Source organism: Bemisia tabaci, chromosome 6 (assembly GCF_918797505.1).
Source record: "Bemisia tabaci chromosome 6, PGI_BMITA_v3".
Classification (NCBI taxonomy): domain Eukaryota; kingdom Metazoa; phylum Arthropoda; class Insecta; order Hemiptera; family Aleyrodidae; genus Bemisia; species Bemisia tabaci.
Window position 1 is genome coordinate 5153227 of NC_092798.1, and position 19070 is coordinate 5172296.

General features: G+C 40.1%; 1 protein-coding gene across 2 annotated transcripts in view; it reads left to right on the top strand.

Annotated features, from left to right (window-relative positions):
• Positions 1-16798, top strand: part of LOC109038499 (protein charybde) — a 177815-nt gene extending 161017 nt beyond the window's left edge. The window contains exons 1-4 of one of the 2 annotated variants that reach the window (XM_019053564.2): positions 8585-8906; positions 10172-10358; positions 10875-11033; positions 11707-16798. In XM_019053564.2, the coding sequence (XP_018909109.1) occupies positions 8852-8906; positions 10172-10358; positions 10875-11033; positions 11707-11791 (486 nt within the window). In that variant the 5' untranslated portion in view covers positions 8585-8851 and the 3' untranslated portion in view covers positions 11792-16798. Of the gene's footprint in view, positions 1-8584; positions 8907-10171; positions 10359-10874; positions 11034-11706 lie in introns of those variants that run through there. The other variant, XR_011900117.1, reaches the window with a different exon arrangement.
• Positions 16799-19070: the final 2272 nt, after the last annotated feature.

Sequence of the window (19070 nt, forward strand, 5' to 3'; positions counted from 1 at the left end):
TGGAAATCTTACCGATTGAATTGAAATAACATAACTGAGAAATCGGCAAGATTCATCTATGAAGCGCCCCTGTTAACGAAAAAACCGTCGTCGGAAAATATGCACGTCGCAGGCAATGAGAAACCACCGGCAATTAGAAAGCAACATGCCCGTCAACTTAACAACTTGCAGTAAATGCATTGACATAGTGAAGATTTTATTTGTGAAACAATTCAAAAGCACGACCACGGCCAGGGGCGCCTTCAAATCCCGGCGATACTCTCTGCTTTGCCGGGGAGTTAGTTTAGTTGCTTAACCTAAGTTAACTCAACTGAGGTCACTGACTGCAGTGCACGCATTCGGACACAACCAAACTCTCGATAAAGTATGTATTTTTGAGTAGAGCTATGTATGAGGAGAGTATTGACATGTCGGTAGTTGTAGAGGTTAGGTCAAAGGGCTCTTGGGGCCCAAAAAGGCAGACAACCTATGAATTCAAATCGTCCGCAATGAGTTTTTATTACAGTTTTTACTACCCGTTGTGTTGGTTTGTGAGGTACCGCTTCACTTGGGCACAGGAAGTAATAACCAACAGACTGAAAGACCGTAACTTAAGCGCATTCACCATAAACATGATAAATGCTACCAGAACCAGTTATCTTAACCCTACAGTGTCTCGGTGTTAAAAATCAAGTAGACTAATGATATAATTTTCCATACCTCTGGTAAAATTGTCCGTACTTTTCTCAGTGCTCTTCTTACCCCCCTCCCCGAGAGCGTGGCGTATTTTTTGTCATCAAACTGCGTTTCCGTCAAACCTCGTTAAATTTCATTATTAGTATTCAAGCACTGGAAAAAAAACACATCGGATCTAGAGTCCAGACTCTTAAAAACATTGAAAAGAAAAAATACTCTTGATTCAATCAGATTTTTGATTTAATCAAAAGGAAATCCGCTCAAATTAAGAGGCTTGGTTCTTGGTTCAAGCAAAAATCCGATTGAATCAAGAGTATTTTTCCTTGCCGATGTTTTTAAGAGTCTGGGCTCCAGATCCAATGTGTTTTTTCTCCAATGAGCGCTTGAATATCCTCGAATTTTTCTCAATACCCTCTCCCAATTTTTCGGAAACCTCAATATTCACCGTAAACCGAAGTCGTCCCGAAGCGAGTCCAACGCTCGTGTTCGTCGACAAGTTGCCCGGTGGATTCACCTCAATGCGCTCTCCTCCAATTAGAAAGGGCCGGTAACTCCTCCGCCCCGCCCCTCCCTCCCTCGCCTAAGCCTGCTGCGAGGAGGACCTCTCCAACTCACAATCAGTGAGCTTTTTCTAAATCGAAGCTGAAGTCGTTTCGGGTGATTAGCGAGGAAGGGGGCACCTCGGGGGGAGGGGGGGGGGGGTATCAGTCGTGCTCCTGTTGCCCGGCCGGCCGTGGGCGCTCGGGTTCAGCTGGACCCCCCCCCCTCCCCCTGTCCGGGACCACTTCTAGCTTGCGCCCGATTCGGCGCTGATAGTGTTCAGGTTCCAGGGCCTCCTCGCTCGCACTCGACCATCATCTGGACGCGTTTGAATCGAAAGGCAACTGTACCCGTCGTGGTGTGAGCCCCGCCGTGCGTGAGTTCTTACGGATCTCGAGGCTCGTGTCGGGATGGATATAGGTCGTTTTTGACGTAGATGCGTCCATCTGATCGTCGGCCGTCGTTGCCCATCCGACCGGTTTATTCACCGTCTCGAGGTTGCCTACGCTACGGAGACGATTAATTTTACAGACGCTGCATCGGTATCTTCCCTAGAGTACCTATATTAAGAGAGAGTATGGCCACTGGAGTTACCACCTCTGATTGGCTCAGCCATCTTAGGCTGAATGGAGCCCTTAGGACCCAAAAATGGCGGACGCCATAAAGTTAATGTAATGCAAAATGATTCAAAATGTAGTTGTCTTTGCTTATCGTAACGAGAACTTTACCCAAATGCACTATTGCGACTTTTTTACATATTTTTAAGGCTAATCGTGTGCAATTTTTGAGGAAAATGATCTTAGATGTAGTAAGGTTGGCAGCAAGAGCGGTTGGTGATAACCGTCAAAAGTTGGCAATGACCCCCCTCCCATCCACAAGAACCATAACAAAACACCGCCATTTTTGGGTCCTAAGCCTCTCCATGGGACCCAGTGGCCATACTCTCTCAATATAGGTACTCTAATCTTCCCTGTAGTGCAGAAGTTACACTCGGAAGTCAACACTCATCGATGACCGATGACCGGGAAGATGAGGAATCGGTGTTGTAATCCTAACCTGATTTGCAAAAACTCGCCTAAAGCGCCCGCCTCACCCCGCGACCGAACTAGGGCCTTCGCACTACGAGGTATGGGCTCGATCTCTGTGCCTGGGTATTATCAACGATTGAGAACTTTTGCGGTAAAAGGACGTATGAGGCCTACGCTGCTGCTAAGATTGTGAAATGTTTTATAGCGTTTGCGGCAGCTGAAATACATTCACAGTCGACTCACTCCCTTAGAATAGTGAGGAAAACTAGGAGAAGATTCAGGGACAAATTCATAGCAGAACCGTCGGATAAGTTACTACAATTAGAGAACTACGTCGCACAATCTTAGCAGCATTTGAAGCCTCCTACGCCTTTTTACCGCAAAATGCCTCAATTTCTTAGGCCGATACTACCCTAGAACGCATTAGAGTCTCGGTTATCCGCGAGGCACCGTGGATAATCAGGAACTAAGCAACGTGCTTGGAAAAAATTGTACAATCGGAAATCAGGAGTTGATTATTATCCTTTTCTGACCCTTACTAACCTTTGTTTCAACACTCACACTTCACTTGTAGCACCTCCGCGTGCGTGGACCCACAAAAGGGAAGATGGATCGAAAGGCTGAATGACCCCGACTTTCCACCGTTCGGTCATGGTTGCTTTAAAAAAAAGGGGGGTGGGTGTAAATCGCGGATAATCGAGACCCCGTCGCATTTGGACTGCATTTTGCAATTTGGAGCTATAAATTCTGGCCCGGTTTAAAAACAACGTATGTACCATTAGTTTCCCTATGCACATAAGTGTTTTTTTCAGGTAAGCCGGAATTTATAGTTCCAAATTGCAAAATGCAGTCCATTTGTAGAATCGTGGAAGCTTGAAACTCGAACTGTTGATTCTTCCAGCCGAACTTAATTCAGGTTTTACAAAATAGTTTTTTGGGGGAATGAACTGCCGAAAAGTGCCTGCAGGCGCAATGGATCCGTGCCTTGCCGAAAAAATACGAGTAAAATCAATACTTCTAGCAGAATTCATTCGATGTAGCGACGTGCTCTTGCACCCGGTATAGATTCGCCGTTGGGTGCCGTTTGCAAGGCCCAATTTACAAAGGTCCTTTGCGTATGCTGTCGTGGTTAGGAAGGACGCCGTACGAACATTCGATAGCTGCAAAATCTCCTCCTATAAAATGTTTCTTTTTGCGGAAAGGAAGGCGTATTTCACCTTAAAATTTCAGATGTTTCAGATTGAACTGTGAGCAAAATGCCTGAAAAATTCGAAGAAAAATATTCAGAATTTTCCCAGTGAGTCGGGGTTTTATTGGAGGAAATATGGCACGTCTGATGGCTCTTACGGCGTTTTACCCTAGCACGTTACGTCGCATTATGCTGCCGTCGTAAGGAAAAACGCTGTATGAACCTTCAGTTGTTGCCAAATTTCCATTCATTAAACACGAATTTCCTGGTAAACTTACGGATATTTTTCCTCCAATTTTTCAGATTATGTTTTTTTTGCAATTTCACCCAAAGTTACTGAGAATCACAAGGCAAAATATCCATAACTCCGCTCACAAATGAACATTTTATCGAATGAAATTTGGCAACTGTCGAATGGACTGCATTTTGCCAAAAGGAACCACTAGCATTGCAATGATGCTAAGATTGTGCAACTTCATCTCTTGCAATAAAATTGCGGAATTCGTGAAAAACTATGTTTAGATGGTAATTTTTGTCTTAAATTTACAGTTTTTAGCGAGTAAAATAGAAACTATTATTGGATAATCGGGTTTTTCCTCCAAGACAGAAAAAATTGCACAATCCTAGCAACATTGCAATGCTAGTGGTTCCTTTTTGCAAAATGCAATCCGAATGTTCATACGGCGTTCTTCCTTAGCACGGCAGTATGTGACTTTGTTTCGCGGATCGTCGAAGCGTCAACACGGCATCTGAACTTGGAGCTTTGGTGCCCATCGTGACACCGCTGTTGCTGTTGGGTAAACTGAACAAGCGTCCCTGGCCATCCTCCCTCTCTGTCGCTCTCCCCTCCCCCTCTTTTTCCGCGTTTCTCTTTCTCTCTCCCGCCCTCGATCCGCGGAGCCTCCTCGCCTCTCCTGTTGGAGGCTCTCCTGAGTCCTGACTAGTTGTGTTTTGCTCCGCCACCCTCCCCCCCTCGCGCTCGGCTTCTGGGTTTACCTTCGGGGACAGGGTTGCCAGCTCGACGGAGGAAACCCCGCATTTCCCTTGTGATCCGGCGTCGAGTCCCGAGGCTTGGCAACCCTGTTCCCATCTTTGCCAGCCTCATCCGAAAAGTTGCCGAGCTTGCGCTGCCGTGGTTGCGTCCCACAACGTTTCCAAGTGTGGATTGGTTACTAGAGTCCCTCTATGAGAGTCAAGACAACACCCCCTCATGGAGTCACAAACGGGAATAAAGATTACAGAAATACTGGTTACTAGAGTCCCTTTTGAGAGTCAAGACAACACCCCCTCATGGAGTCACAAACGGGAATAAAGATTCCAGAAATTAAACGTTTTTTGTAATCTTTGATCGGCCCATTCTCAAATTCCTTTCTCCGTTCCTTCTCTCACTCCGTTTGTTCCTTGCCGAACCCGTAATTCCCCGGTCCATTCCAGATTATAATCTTTGCAATTGGTGAAAATGTAATCTTTATTCCCGTTTGTGACACTGTGAAGGCCTAAAATACGGGAACCAATCAGAAATGGATTCACGTTGTCTTGACTCTCAGTATAAAGGGACTCTATTGGTTACGAGTTCCTCTCGGGGTCTCCGACGCCCCCGTCCCGCATGCAGCGTTTCAAAATTTACCTGTAAAGAAATCTTTTTTTCCCCCCGAAAGTTGAGCTTAAACTTGTGAGGTGGCCGCTCGATTGTGACGAGGAGTATAAGATGGTTTTCATTTCGCTGAGGCATTATCTCCCTTGATTTTTTCCGTCCTCAGGGTTGCAGGTAGTCTGGAAAACCTAGGAAAGTCAGGGAATTGACGGAAATGTCAGGGAAAGTCCGGGAATTCCCAGGGGAGGTCCGGGAATTTCGCTAGCAGCGTTTCGCAGAAATGAGAGGTAGAAAACGAAATCTGAGTGGAAGTTTTGTTCGGAGGTTGCAAGGAAAGTGGCATGTTTGCCTTTTTTCTTTCTTCCAAGCACCATGTAAACTTTGCTCCTCTTCGCCAAACCTGATCAAACTCAAAACTTCAGAAACATGTAACTCATCCAGCAGACTGATCATCGGGTTTGATAGACAAAGGAAAATGGAACGATCCTATGGTTTGAAACTGCGGTTTGTGTCGACTGCGGGGGAAAATGATGGGTAAACTACAGGGCCCCTCGTAGGTTGCCGTTACTTAATCCATTACTTACCTCCTTTGTCCATTGCAACCACCCGCTTCCACCAAGAGGACTGCTCCGTTTTTCCTTCGTTCTCTTCGTCTATAGCTTTGTCTATCAATTTCAACAGTCAGTCTACAGTAAAGAGATGACTTTTTAAGGGGAATCAAGCAGAATCGAAGTTCACAATTACGAATCGTCGAAAAAGTTCTGCTGTTTCGTGATAGAACTGCGGATCAAGTACAATCGACTATCGCTATAATCCTGTGGTGAAGAATCGATTACTATGGTGTTCATTGCGAACGCCCTGATTATCGATTTTTTTCCATTGCGAACGCCCTGATTATCGATTTTTTTCCATAGATTTGAATGGCATATCAATCAATACATCGCAAAGCATTCTGCGCCACTGGTCGAGTGTTGAGTTGGATGAAGCGCTATTAATGCTATTATAACGATGTGATATATCGATCGAAGTTGTTTAAAGGATAGATCATGGTGACTGCAGGCTCGCTCGAGAGTCGGTTGTCGTTTACTGCCCAAGTGCGAACATCGGGCCAATCGGAGGCCTTCTCGCTCCTCGCATGTTGCTCGTAAAATCGGTCAGTCTCTCCTGGCTCGCATCTCGGACGAGATTTATCATCGAATCAGTGGCGTGGCGTGAATTGCGATATATCGATTGATACGCCACTCAAACCTATGAAAAAAGATCGATTATTAGGGTGTTCGCAGCGAACACCTTAGTAATCGATTCTTTACCATAGCTTCAAATGGCGAGATATCGATAATCGATCATTCACGCCACGCCACTGCCCCAAACCGTGCTCCCTGACGAAGAGAGAATAATTTTAAGACCCGGGGTTGGGGCCTCTTCAAGTTTCAAGTAACTTTACCACAATTGAGGGGCTGGGAGGACAAGGCGCTTAAGTGCAGTTGTCGAAAAAGTTAGGATATTATTGATTTCAAGTATAACTAGTCTGAATGCACACTCTGTGAAAAATTCTGGAGCTTTTTGATCTGATCTCCCTATCGCTTGAATTACCTGCAGCGCCTCGCTGATTTCGTGGGTAGAGATGCAAAACTTCAAGAAAGTTCATAGAATAAAATCTCGTGAAAATTCATGCATTTTTTTTTTTTTTTTTTTCAAGTGAAGGGCTTGGAAGACAAGGGCATACGTGCAGCTTTTGAAAAAAATTAGGTAACAATGATTTCAGGTAAAACTAGTCCTAAATTCCGGTTTTTAAGCATCTCAAAGTCAGTTGGACTTTTTTTCCGCCACAAGGATCCGTGTAATTTCGAAACTTCAAACACGTATTTCTCGAAATAGCAAGAACTGCACTCATGCGCCCTCTCCTTCAAGACCCTCGATTCTCACTCAGGGTCGCAGTCTTAGACGTGTGTACATGTCACACGCAATTGGCAATCACCGGAAAATTGCAATCTATTTACGTTCAATAAAAAAGTGTAACACCGCAAAACTAAAGGAACAAGATGGAAAGTACTGATTATTAAGCTCGGAATCCAAACAGACGTTTCTTTTCCTTCTGGGAAGCATGGTATCAACTATAACACACTGCCGAGTGTGTGCAGTGAAGTGAAGCCAGCGACCTCAGTTGGGTTTAGTTAGGTCATGCAACTAAACTAACTCCTTGACAAAGCGGGGAGTATCGCCATGATTTGAAGGCGTTACTAGTCGCGGTCGCGCTCTTGAAATGTTTCACCAATGAATCCTTTACCACGTTGATGCGTCTGCTGCAATTTTACAAGGTGACGGGCATGTTGCTTTCAAATTGGCGGCGATTTCTGATCGCCTGCGACGTGCTCATATTTTTTGACGACTTTATTTTCGTTTGCATGGGACGCCTAATGGATTTATCCTGATCAATATTTCATCTCTGTCATTTCAATTCAATCGGTAAGATGTCCACATTAGATCACGATTCTGTACTGACACCACATGCTATTTGCTCCACTGCAGTCTGATTAATTAAACATATTGATAGATAAAGCGTTGAATAAAGAGGACAAAGAGAAAATGGAGTGATCCTAATGGTGGAAGCGGGTGGATGCAATGGACAAAAGAGGTAAGTAGTAGACTAACTACCGGCAACCCACAAGATGCCCTACAGTCAGTATATCATTTCCCCCCTTAGTCTATAAAGACAAACCTTTCAACCATCAAACTGATCGTTGAAATTGACACTATAAGCTACAGACAAAGAAAATATTGGGAGTATGGTGAAATTGGTTTAGATGGTCGGTTCCTATAGACTTAGGGAGAAAATGATGGACTAACTATAGGGTCTTTGGTGGTTTGTCGTTATCTACCCTCTTTTTCCATTGCAACCACCCGCTTCAACCAGTATAGGATCCCTTCATATCCCTTTTGTCTTGTTTGCCCGTAGCTTTGTCTATCAGTTGCAATAATGAGCCCACTGGCAAGTAAGATCTCATCATGTATGTGCTTTCCTGATACAAGGAATAGTTCTCTACCTGTAATTATTGTAAGTACCTACGACAGATTCTCGGGCACATACACAGCTGACCTTTCCGATAGCTTCTCGCTACAGTTTGCAACGGTCGACTTTTTCTATCATTGGCTCACGAGTCCGGACCGTTCGCTTTACTGTGGTAGTGAATTTGTTTTACCGGGTAATTATTATTGGATGTTGCGTGTAGGCCTGGAGGAACCCCCCTTTCCCTTCACTGACCCCTCCGCCTCCTTGCCGCAACCAGCTATTATTATTTCCTCTCGGTTATTACTAGCTGTACCTCTCTCTCTCACTTGTGCTTCTCACCCCTTGGGGCTCACCCCATTCAGCTGTAGTTGGGAGGGACGGGGGGTTGGAGGGGGAATCGTGCTGCCACTTCGGACGAGAGCCGTGTCACGTTCGCTCTCCGAAGAGAGGAGAGAGAGAAGCGAGAGAAGGGGAGGGAGAAGCAGAACAAGGGAGAACTGCTAAATCTGTACAGAGTCAGCTGGTCGCGCAGGAGTGGGGATAAACGCCGTGCGGAGGAGATAGGCAAGCGTAGCGATTTTCAGTTGTTCTTTGTCCACCAAGCAGAAATGAAGTGCATATCGCAGTCATAGTTCTAGTTAACAAAGAAAGGTTTTCTCCATCCCAAGTCGAGAGCAGTGTTTTTCGGTTCTTCGGATCGTTTTAGCTGTTCCGCAAATTTCTACCTCGCTCTTCTCCGCGGCTCTTAGTCGGTCGCGACTTCGTGATATTTAGGTTTTTCAAATTCGGTCAAAATTTCCTTTGTTCCGCTCACAATGGAAGTTCTCCACAGAACTGAAAGTGTCTCCAAGTTCGCCGTCAAACGCAAAGGTACGTTCGATTTTCCTCCGCGATTTTCCCACAAGACTCTTCCTTTTCTTCGTTCTACTATTTTTACTCATAAATCTTCCCATCTTTCTTTTTGTCCGGCTCTTAGCGGAAGCGTTCCAGCTGTACGAATTAGGTCTTTGCTTTCTAGAAACTTTGTATTTTCTCTACGGGACATCTTCTATGCTTCTCAGTCTTTTATTGCATTTATCTCGAAAATTGACGTGAAGACAAATTCGGTGTTTTATTTCACTGTGATCAGCCGATTTGTGGACGACTGCCTACGGCAGTTGAAACGGCCGATCGATGTTCCCCCTCGTCCGACTGTCATTGCATCAGCTGATCTCGGCCTCTAAGCTTTCACCGTCACCGGCCAATTCCTATTTCAAAGTGTTTCCTTACCAAGTTATCTTCTCTTGCCGGATTTTTTAAGTGTTTCAGTACTTTTTCTGCAGAAACGCATTTTCGAATCGTGCTGCATCCGGGACCTCCTCTTAATTACGCTCTCCAATTTATTCTTCCAAAATTTAATTAATTACCATAAACCAAGTTAGATGCGTTAAGTTTAATATTTTTCTGTACATTTTAAGGAGTTACCTACATATTCCATCATCCCTAAATTTGCGAGATAGGATTGAAAGCAGTTTATAATTTTTTATTCGCTCCCAATATCATTAATCTTGATCCTCCCCTAATTTTTAAAAAGTATTACTGAGTGATACTGATCCAAGGTTAGCAAAAACTAAGTCCCTGTGCTTAAGTAAGTAGTTGATCTGTATTTCTCAGGTCGCAATGTCAGTGCCGAGATAGTCAAGTTTTGCTTGGTTTGTCGGTAGCCTTACAAAGTAAATCAGCTATCGTATGCATATTCAGGTGACTGGCCAGCAGCTGATGCATGCACATACTCATTTGTCTTCTGAAACGTAAAAATATAGATGAGCAAATTGCTCATATTCCCAAATAAATGTTTTTGCAATTCTGGAACCAAACTAGTTGCTTAGTGCAGGTGTATGAATTTCCTAATTCATTTGTGCTGTTCTTCAAATGGTTTCATTGTTATGGAAAAGAGGGTTGGATTGAAATTTGGATTTGATTTCAGTTATGAGATGTTTCCGATGTTTTTTCCTTTCCAGGAAAGGAGATTGTGAAAAATTCCTGCAGATTCAGATAGTGTTGGGTTTAACTTCCTGTTCTAAACCCTAATCATTTTGTTGTTGTACCTTGTTTAGCAATCTTTATAGTGAACCATTATGTCTGTCTTTTTGCAGGATTTGTGTTTGACGAAACCGAACATTTAAGCACTTGCCGTGTTCTAACGGAAAGGCTAGAAGCAGAACTTAGGGCAGCTAAATCTGAGCAGCTGTCATGTGGTGAAGTGCTTTTACCAGCAGACCTGCTACCTAGGATAGCTCTGGACATTTTAAAAATGGCAGAAACTGAGCCTTGCGGACTTAGGTAAGAATCATCACTCCCGTTTCACCTACCCTTCAAGTTCTGATTGCTTTTCTTTTTCTTCTCTGACCTTATAAATGAATGAAGGTGTGCCACTGTCTGGGAAAAATGTTAAAGTCACCTTAATTTGCTCTCTACAATGGGTTTGAATCTTAGAACAACTTATTTTGCATAAAAACTATTTCATATTATGTCCTCTTATCCATCTGGCATTTATTTGTCAGGGCATTTTACTACAATGAAAGAAAAACCAGGGAATCTCATTTTCTAAATTCTATGGCAGCCCTGTTCAACTTCAAGATTTGTACACAAGATTCAAAGGAATGTGTGTCCTTTTAACTTGCGGTGATTATGTGCCCACAATGTCTTCACAAACACTTCTTGCACATGTTTTCATTCCAGGTACTTATCATCCAAATGTGACCAAGTATCATCCATTACTCCACTCAAAAATATTTTCCTCTTTTCATACCGAATTCTTTCATTGATCTCTGACCTAAGTGTTTTCTTTGTTTTCAGGGGATGCACAATCTTCATCAACTACGAATCTGATAATCAGTGCCGAAGGATAGGAACTTTAAAGTGCGACCCCTCAACCGTGTCAACATTTGAAATTCATTTAACTCTTAGGCAAGACCTGAAAGCATCTTGGAAATCTATGTTGCCACAATTTATCAAGTAAGTTCATTTTTAGTTTAAATTGAGCTTATATTTATTTTTCAGTCTTTGAACTTTTAAAACGCCTTGAACTTACCCAAGCATCTTAGAACTGGCAAGCATTTTAGTTCAAACCTTCCCCTTCTTGATGCAGAGAGAATTTATATGGTCCCTTTGTCAATTACTCAATTTTCATTGACCACAGGCAATTAGTTTGAAGACTCATGATACCTATTTAAATGGTAAATTCAATCGTCCCACCCTCTTTGATTTTCTGCCTTTAATTGTTCAAGTACTCAAAAAAATCCTCCTCAGTAGAAGCATTCGTCCAGGGAGGGATTTTCCCTGTCCAAACCCGCAACATTATTTCATTTATCTTGCGGTGACCCAGAGCAGCTTGGAAGCTCCGGCAATGATTGGCAAAAGTTAGTTTGACTCATTCTAATTCTCTGCCATGTAAGCCTGACTAATATTGTTCAATCTTCAACCAATAAGATCACCTTTCCTCCTAATATTTCAGATTTCTACTTTCTCGCTCCCCTTTTTTGTATAAAGTATCATTCTTTGGATCGGTATCTCATACAGTTTCCAATCTGTGTCTTTCATTTTTATATCAACATCCTAAGTGAAGTGATTCCATCATCATTAATTTGAGTTAGTGCAGTGACTAATCAGTCGTCTCCTCTGTTTTCAGAAACTTTACCAAAGGTGGAACAATTGTGATAAGTGGAAGTTTCTCTCTGCAAAGGAAAAAACTCTACCGCTCATTCCAGGACTAGGTCGAGGTTCTCGAACCTTGACTCAGGCTAGAGAACCAAGACTGTTTCCAATTTCCCATCGAAAGAAAGTCCCAAGCTTGCCCGATACCTTCTGAATGGGTAACGTTAATCACTCCGTTTTAAGTTTCCGATTACCGTACACTATCGTCTTATTTCGTAATTGTATCAGCCCTAAAACACAAGAGATCATTTCATGCAGTTCTCCCCATCAAACTTCTCAAGGATTTTCACACTATTCCTCATCAATTTTTGATTTTTCAAATTAGGCAGTTTTCTCCTGTAATTTTCTGCAAGTTATAAAGATTTCTGCCAAAAAGAATACCTATCTAAAAGGTAACTTCAAGTATTGCTGTGATAAGAATGAATTTCCTCTTATGAGCAGTCTAAATTAGCTCTGAAATGCTTTACTGTGACTTCAGAGCATATGCTCATGGAAAATCTCCTGATCAGTACTCATCAGTCTACAATGCAACCAATCCCCCCCCCCCTTTTCAAACGCAATGCTCTGTTGCAATCCGTCTATTTACCTCCTGAATGCATCGAGTTTTCAGAGGTTCTCTTGAGTCATTTGAAATTAATATATTAGTTGTAGTTGTCAGAGTTTATTCGTTCGGCTGTATCCACGTTTTATTATTTTGTGATGTTAATTTATTCTTTAAGTCTTGTCAGATTTTATGATCCTGTTGATAGAATCAGTAGCAGAGAAGGTTAGCTTTTCCACATTTTTTCGAAGGGTACTTGAAAGGAACCTTTATATTCTACACATCCCTTGAATCCTCCATCGCCCTTTTATTAGAATCTAAGAGAATTTGAAATTTTTGTCCTAATCCCCCATTTTTTACCCATTAATAACCTTCTATTTTGGTCTCGACCATTTGTCAAAAAATTCACAAACGGCTGATTTAAACGAGCCAATTGACGCAGAATTTCCGTTTTGGAATCTGTATGTCTTTTATTTGCTGCACTCACAATCAGAGGTTGTCTCTTATTTTTTGCACGCACAATCAGAGGTCCATTTCAGTTTCTTTGATCTCACAAATCTCTCAAGGTTAGTTCTTCATGGAGTAACCTGATTATTGATAGAACTGGAATGAACCGAGTGTGCTACCTTTAAAACTGATCCAACATCTCAGCTTTCTTGGGTACGAGCGAAGACGTTACTTATCAACAAAATTCTGTATGCAGAACTGTTTCTTCGACAAGTCGAAACTGTTTAATTTCTGTCCCGTTCGTTTATGCTCTCCCCTTTGTTTGATTCTCTGCTACTGATGCTTTAAATTATTTATTTCTTATGAATATATCTCTATTAAATTATATGTATCTTTCTAACTGTCTATCCTTTATAATAATTTCTGAATTTTCATAGATTTCAATAGGTATCGTGTGATTTATTATTTATGATCAGAAACTCTATCGGTTTATGTACATACATATGTGTAAATACAGAGAATTTTATCAGGAACCCCACAGAGATTTATAATATCCGTTTATATGTGTAATTTGGCTACCAAAGCTTGCAAGTTGGTCACTATCTTCAACATTTAAAGCTTTTACAAGTGATAATCATTCTCTCACCATGTCAGTCTCGGACTTTAATTTTTGTGCAAATCAGATTTTCATTTCTGACCCAAACCAAACTTGAAGTACTGTCATTTCTTAAAGATATGTGAGTCTATTTCAATTCAAACAAAAGCTGTGTTGTTAGACTTTTTACGTGAGAAGTCCCAAAATGTCCCTTAGCCTCTTAATTTTCAGCTTCAATAATATTTAAATCCCCCCCCCCCCCCCCCCCCCCCGATATGTGCGAAAGTAGTATGACCCCGTATCTAATCATTTCAGCTGTATGTATGTGTGTAAACAACCTTCGGTAAATTTATACAATGTTTCATAGAGAGTATATTTTATGGTTAGATGTACAGAGGTTTTAAAGTTGATTTATAAATTTATAACGAATGCTAATCTCGAGCACTTTATTGAATGTTATAGTATTGAATTTACGAAAGAAGTGATTTTTAATTTTTTCTCTCTTTTGTTTATTGTTTTTGTCTCGTCCATTACATTAATAAGTTCTGGTCCTTGCCTATAATCAAAAGAATCAAATTTTTCGCAGAATTTTATCATTGTAATCTAAGCACCCATGCCGATCATACTTCTGCAAAACAACGTAGCAGAAAGTTTTCTACTTTTCAAAACCGGATTGGATTCTCAGTGCAGTCTCTCTTAAAAATCTCTCTCGAAAATCCCCAAAAATACGAAAATCTTCAAAATTAATTTTAACTTAATTTTTTCGACCGGTGATAGAAACTTTGATTATCCTTTGTAGAAAACAAAGTGTGTCTGGCTCTGAAAGTTAATCTGTTCATGATGCTGAACTCATGAACTCTATCTTACTCTTTACCTAGTGAAGAGTTACGTGTGTCTTTCAACTAAAGCTAGTGTTTAGTTTTTATGCGGAGAAGTTAATTTATTTTTGTTTTTTTCCATGTGATCTAATACGTGTATAAAAGAAAAAAAATATATATTTATTTACTTTAAGAATTTTTAAATGTGATCTAAGTTGTAGTTTCATGCTGAATCCCGTGAATGTTGCGAAGTCATACTTAAATTATGCTCTTGATTGTTATGGCGAAAGGCAACCATTGTGATTGACGTTGGTGGAAGAGAGGTGTACCTCTCGTGAAAGTAAAGTCTTAAATTAGTGGCTAAGTCATTAACACCTCTCTGTAGTATGCTGTCTTAATGTAACTATCAATTTTCTAATTATCTGGTGCATTGTCAGACTTAATTATGTCTCTTCATAAGTCGCCAATTGCCAAGTAAATTTTTAAAAATGTATGGAACAAATTAATGTTTAGTCTTGGCGCTGCCATAACCTTTAGTCAGCAAAATTTTTTCTGCCTAAAAGTGGTACTTGTCAATCTCATTTTTAGTATCACACTCTTCCAAATATTCTTGGTATAGTGATGACTGGAAATGAATTGACAAAGAATAGAGCCATTGGATTAGTTTCTCCGATTAATTTCCTTTAAAAGTTAAAAGCCTCAAATGTCTTGAGTGCAGATTTTATTATTCTGTATGTAGTTTTGAAATGTTGTCCAGAATGTTCGACTTCGTAAAAATACACTTGGTCATCCTACTTTCAGTATTACAGCCGAAGTATGTTGAATGTTTTACGTTTAGTCTTCAATCTAGCACAACTATCTTATCATTAAGAATTTGTCTTCTACCTCTCTGTTCCCTTTCTGCCCTCGCTTTTTCTTCCCCCAACTAAATCCAAAGATACTAGCTTCTAGTGTAGCTTCTCTGTAACTTTAACTTACTTAAAGTTTAAATGTTCCTCCCGGCTAACCCTAATTGTGCCCTTTATTGTGTATACGCCCCAATTTTCACTTTATCTCAGCAGAAATCTATCAATCAATTTTTTAATGAAAATTCGTATGTTGTAGCTGCTACAGCATCAAAATGCCCTTTCCCTATTTAATTTTTTAAGTTCCTGTTGTATTAGTGGCTCATAAAGATCAATAATATGCCTGACGAAGCAATAATTGTGTGGGTTGCTTATCCCGAGTTTGCGAAATCTATGTTAAGCGGAAGGCAAGTTCAAATATCCTTCCGTATGATTGTAATTTTTTACCCACATTGTTTTTTTTTTTGTTCAAAGTGATGATGAAAAACGGTTAATTTTTATTGTTTCGTTACTTGGTCGTTTGAATGTTCCTTGTTACGAAAGAATCAGCAAATTGTCGATCCAACAACCGCCGACAACCAAACGTACCAATCTGTTCTCGTTTTTGCATTGTATCATAACGTGTGTACATCTTGAATCGCATAAGGGTGCGAATCGAATCGTTAATAAACCCGTTTACGTATTTTTAAGTTTTCTCGTCGAAAAATATCATTCTACCTACTTTGCCTGTAAAATTACAAATAATGTTTCCAAGTGGAGTCCCTGAGCGTCTCCAGAGTGCTTCTGTAGATTTTCTAGTTATCCTGCTAAAATTTAACTTTTCCAACTTTGTCAGAAGCTTTTAAGAGATTCATATGAAACCAGGGTTCTCCATCCCAAGTTAATAAACTACTCTTCATGGTTAACCAAAGATTACTTTTCTCGATTCTAAAGGAAGCAAAATAAGTTACTCGGCCATCTTCTTATAATTTGCTTGTAAACATACTCATGAAATGTGTAATCTTTCAGATTTGCCTCCAAATGCTTTTTTCTGTTCTTGTCAAAGTCAAAACGTCCGAAATGTGTGCTTATATGAAGATAGATTGAGGCTCTTACTATCTGCAGATAAATCATTTTCTAAAGAGAAATTTTTGACTTGTTTTTGATTTGAAGATCTTTACTAAACTGAGACAATCTTCTCATCCCGACCAATTGGGTTCTATGTACTTCACAGTTTTTATAAATCAAATCCTTAATTTCTCTTCTCAATACACCATCTGTCTCAGCATATCGCAAAATACGCACATACCCATTTTTGACCTTTTATTTTCCTTCATGTTTGTGCAAGTTGAAGCATTTGAACAAGTCAGTTTATTATATCAGTAATTTTTGTACGAGTTTGTGAGTTTTAAAATCTCTTGAACTGACAACAAGCAATGGTAAATGTTCTTGGATTTAAAGGCCTTGTAATATTGTTTAAGTTTATTAATTTGTGATAATTCCATGTGATAGCTGATGAACGCCAAGGGAGATTTTGTAATCGCTCCTGTTTTGTGTCATGGAGAAATTTTCTCATCGCTTGGTCCCAACATCAATGTCTCAATCATCAGACGGAACTTGTCGAATAAGATTTAATTTATTAATTGATTTTATTTATTGATTTTTTTTAACTGATCTCAGGAAATCTGTATTGGTATGATGTATGTAACAGTTTCCACAACTTGTTTTTGTATATCAACAAATTTAAGTTTATCTTTTTCTACTTTGAATTTTTATTTTTTGTAAGTTGATACTGAAAAAGGAACTATTTCACTCTAAGAATAAACATTTTTAAACTTGAACCCTCATCTTATTATTTCAAACTTATTTTCCTTTCTTTCCCTGTGGTCTCGTTTTTTTCGAGTAATCTTGAAACTTAATAAACTAGTACTTCTATGCTGAACATTTATGGCAATATATCCAAATTTTAAGAAATTTATTTATGAACTCCTCAAAATATGATTGCAACAAGGGGTCTACTGGTCTGCAAAACAGGGACTTTCACCAGACCAAGAAAAAAGTCAGGGAATTTTATGTAGAAGTTTGGAATTGTGCAAAATCTTGAAATCTGGAAAAACATGAGTGCTGTTCTCTCAATCAGTGTGTCAGTCTGGTTCAAAGCCCAGTGCTATGAGTTGCACTCTGAAAATTATACAGATGACTAATTTTCATTGGAATTGCAATTTAAGTCAACTTAATAGTTAATTGAGAGAAGGTCCATGTGTTCCTTTCATCTGCCTAGAAATGTGGGACATAACTTCCATTTTCAACTCTACGTCCAATTAACCCTTTGAAAAGTCAGGAAAATTCTTTCCACAGAATCTGTAGACACCCTGAATATTAAGCCACCCAATAAACTTCTTTCAAATTTTGATTTCATTTGTGTCAGATGTCTCCTACCAAGGACCATTCAATCAAAAAAAAAAGCCATGAAAAATTGATCTTGTGGCATATTTCCCATGGTCTCTCTTTAAGAGGTAAACAAAATTATTTTCAATGTACCATGTTTCACTATATTTTAATATTTCTTCACTATGAATCTCACAAAAGTCAATCAAGATTTCACTATGACAAAAACTTAAGTTATTTTTGTAGAAAAATGTCAGTAATTGGGTGCCCTTCAAATTATTTTACGAAATCATTTTAATCAGTCTATTCAGAGGTTGCAACTGTCAGGTCCAGTTTTAAATTAAACTGAACACTTACATCTTGATTCATGAAGCTTCTTGATATCGGGGTCATTTCAATACTAATTAAGTAATTGAAGCTAACAGTAAAAATAGTTGTCTAAATACAGGATCTTGCTGAAATTAGAGACAATAAGTGGAGAGTTTGATATCTTCACAAGTAACCTAAGTGCTCTCAAACTTCAATTATTTGACATGAGCTAGCAGTATTTTGGGGGTACAGAGTATTGCGTATGTTGTGTTGCCTACCCACTAATTGAAGGGGCCCCTCGTTAATTACGATCAAGATGAAGTAAGAATCAATTGGATCGCATTTAGCAAAAAGGAACCAGCGTGATTACAGTGTTTTCAAAATGGTGGAACTTCTCCTTTTCTTTTAAAAATACTGAATTTAAGTACAGTATTAAAAGTTACACAATTATTTTCCTTCATGTTTAACAATTTTTTGGTGGGGAGCAAAAACCACTGACTAGTTCTGGAGATTTATTAAATAATTATGAAGAAGCAATATTTTTACAAAACTGGAATTGCGCTGTTTCCTTTTTGCTGAACGCTATCCAATTTTTCTTTGCGTTGAAAATAGCAGGGTCTCGTTAAATCGTTCAGAGTTGTCACTGTTGTCAGTTAATGGATTTAGTGACATTGCAACTGTATTTCAATATTTTCGTCGCGAAATGCCACCAAGGGATTTGGCTATTGAGGTTGAGAGGGATGATTCCGTAGACCTGCCCCTCGTATTTCCGGTGACCTACCGAGAGGTCAGATGAACTCCAAGCCCCCCCCCCCCCCCCTAAAAAAATTGCAAGCCGAGCTCACACAGAGTGATTTTCCCAAGACGGTCTGGTCCGTTCACGGGATGGGTGTGGTGAAGGGGCACAATATTTTTATTCGTCCAAGGAGCTGATACTGAGAACAGAAGAAATAGGGTAAGTTTTGAAGAGCCTAGAAGTTTTATGGTTTCGAGGAAAGTTGCCCATCTGCCTACCCGGCGAGTGATAGAGCCTATCCGAGGAGGAAACCGACCGATGTCGGCGGAAAAATTCCATCGGGAAAAGTTGAGGGTGACACGGTTTTAGTGTTTTAATAGACAGCGATGCGGCAGAAGGGTCAATTACTCATGCGACGTTGCAACATTTCCAGTAATCACTCAAATGCCCCGAATTGTAATGATTTCCAAGTCGATTAAATCAGGTGGAAACTTTCAGCACGGTATTGCTATCTGCAGATACTTCCTTGAGGAGACAGATATACTTAAAACATTTGCGAGTAGGGACAGTTTTTGCTATTTCGAGTAATACGTGTTAGATTTTTTAAATTACATGGATCGATCCTTATATCAGAGAGAAAGTTCTAACTGACTTATTGATGTTTAAAAATTGGAATTTGG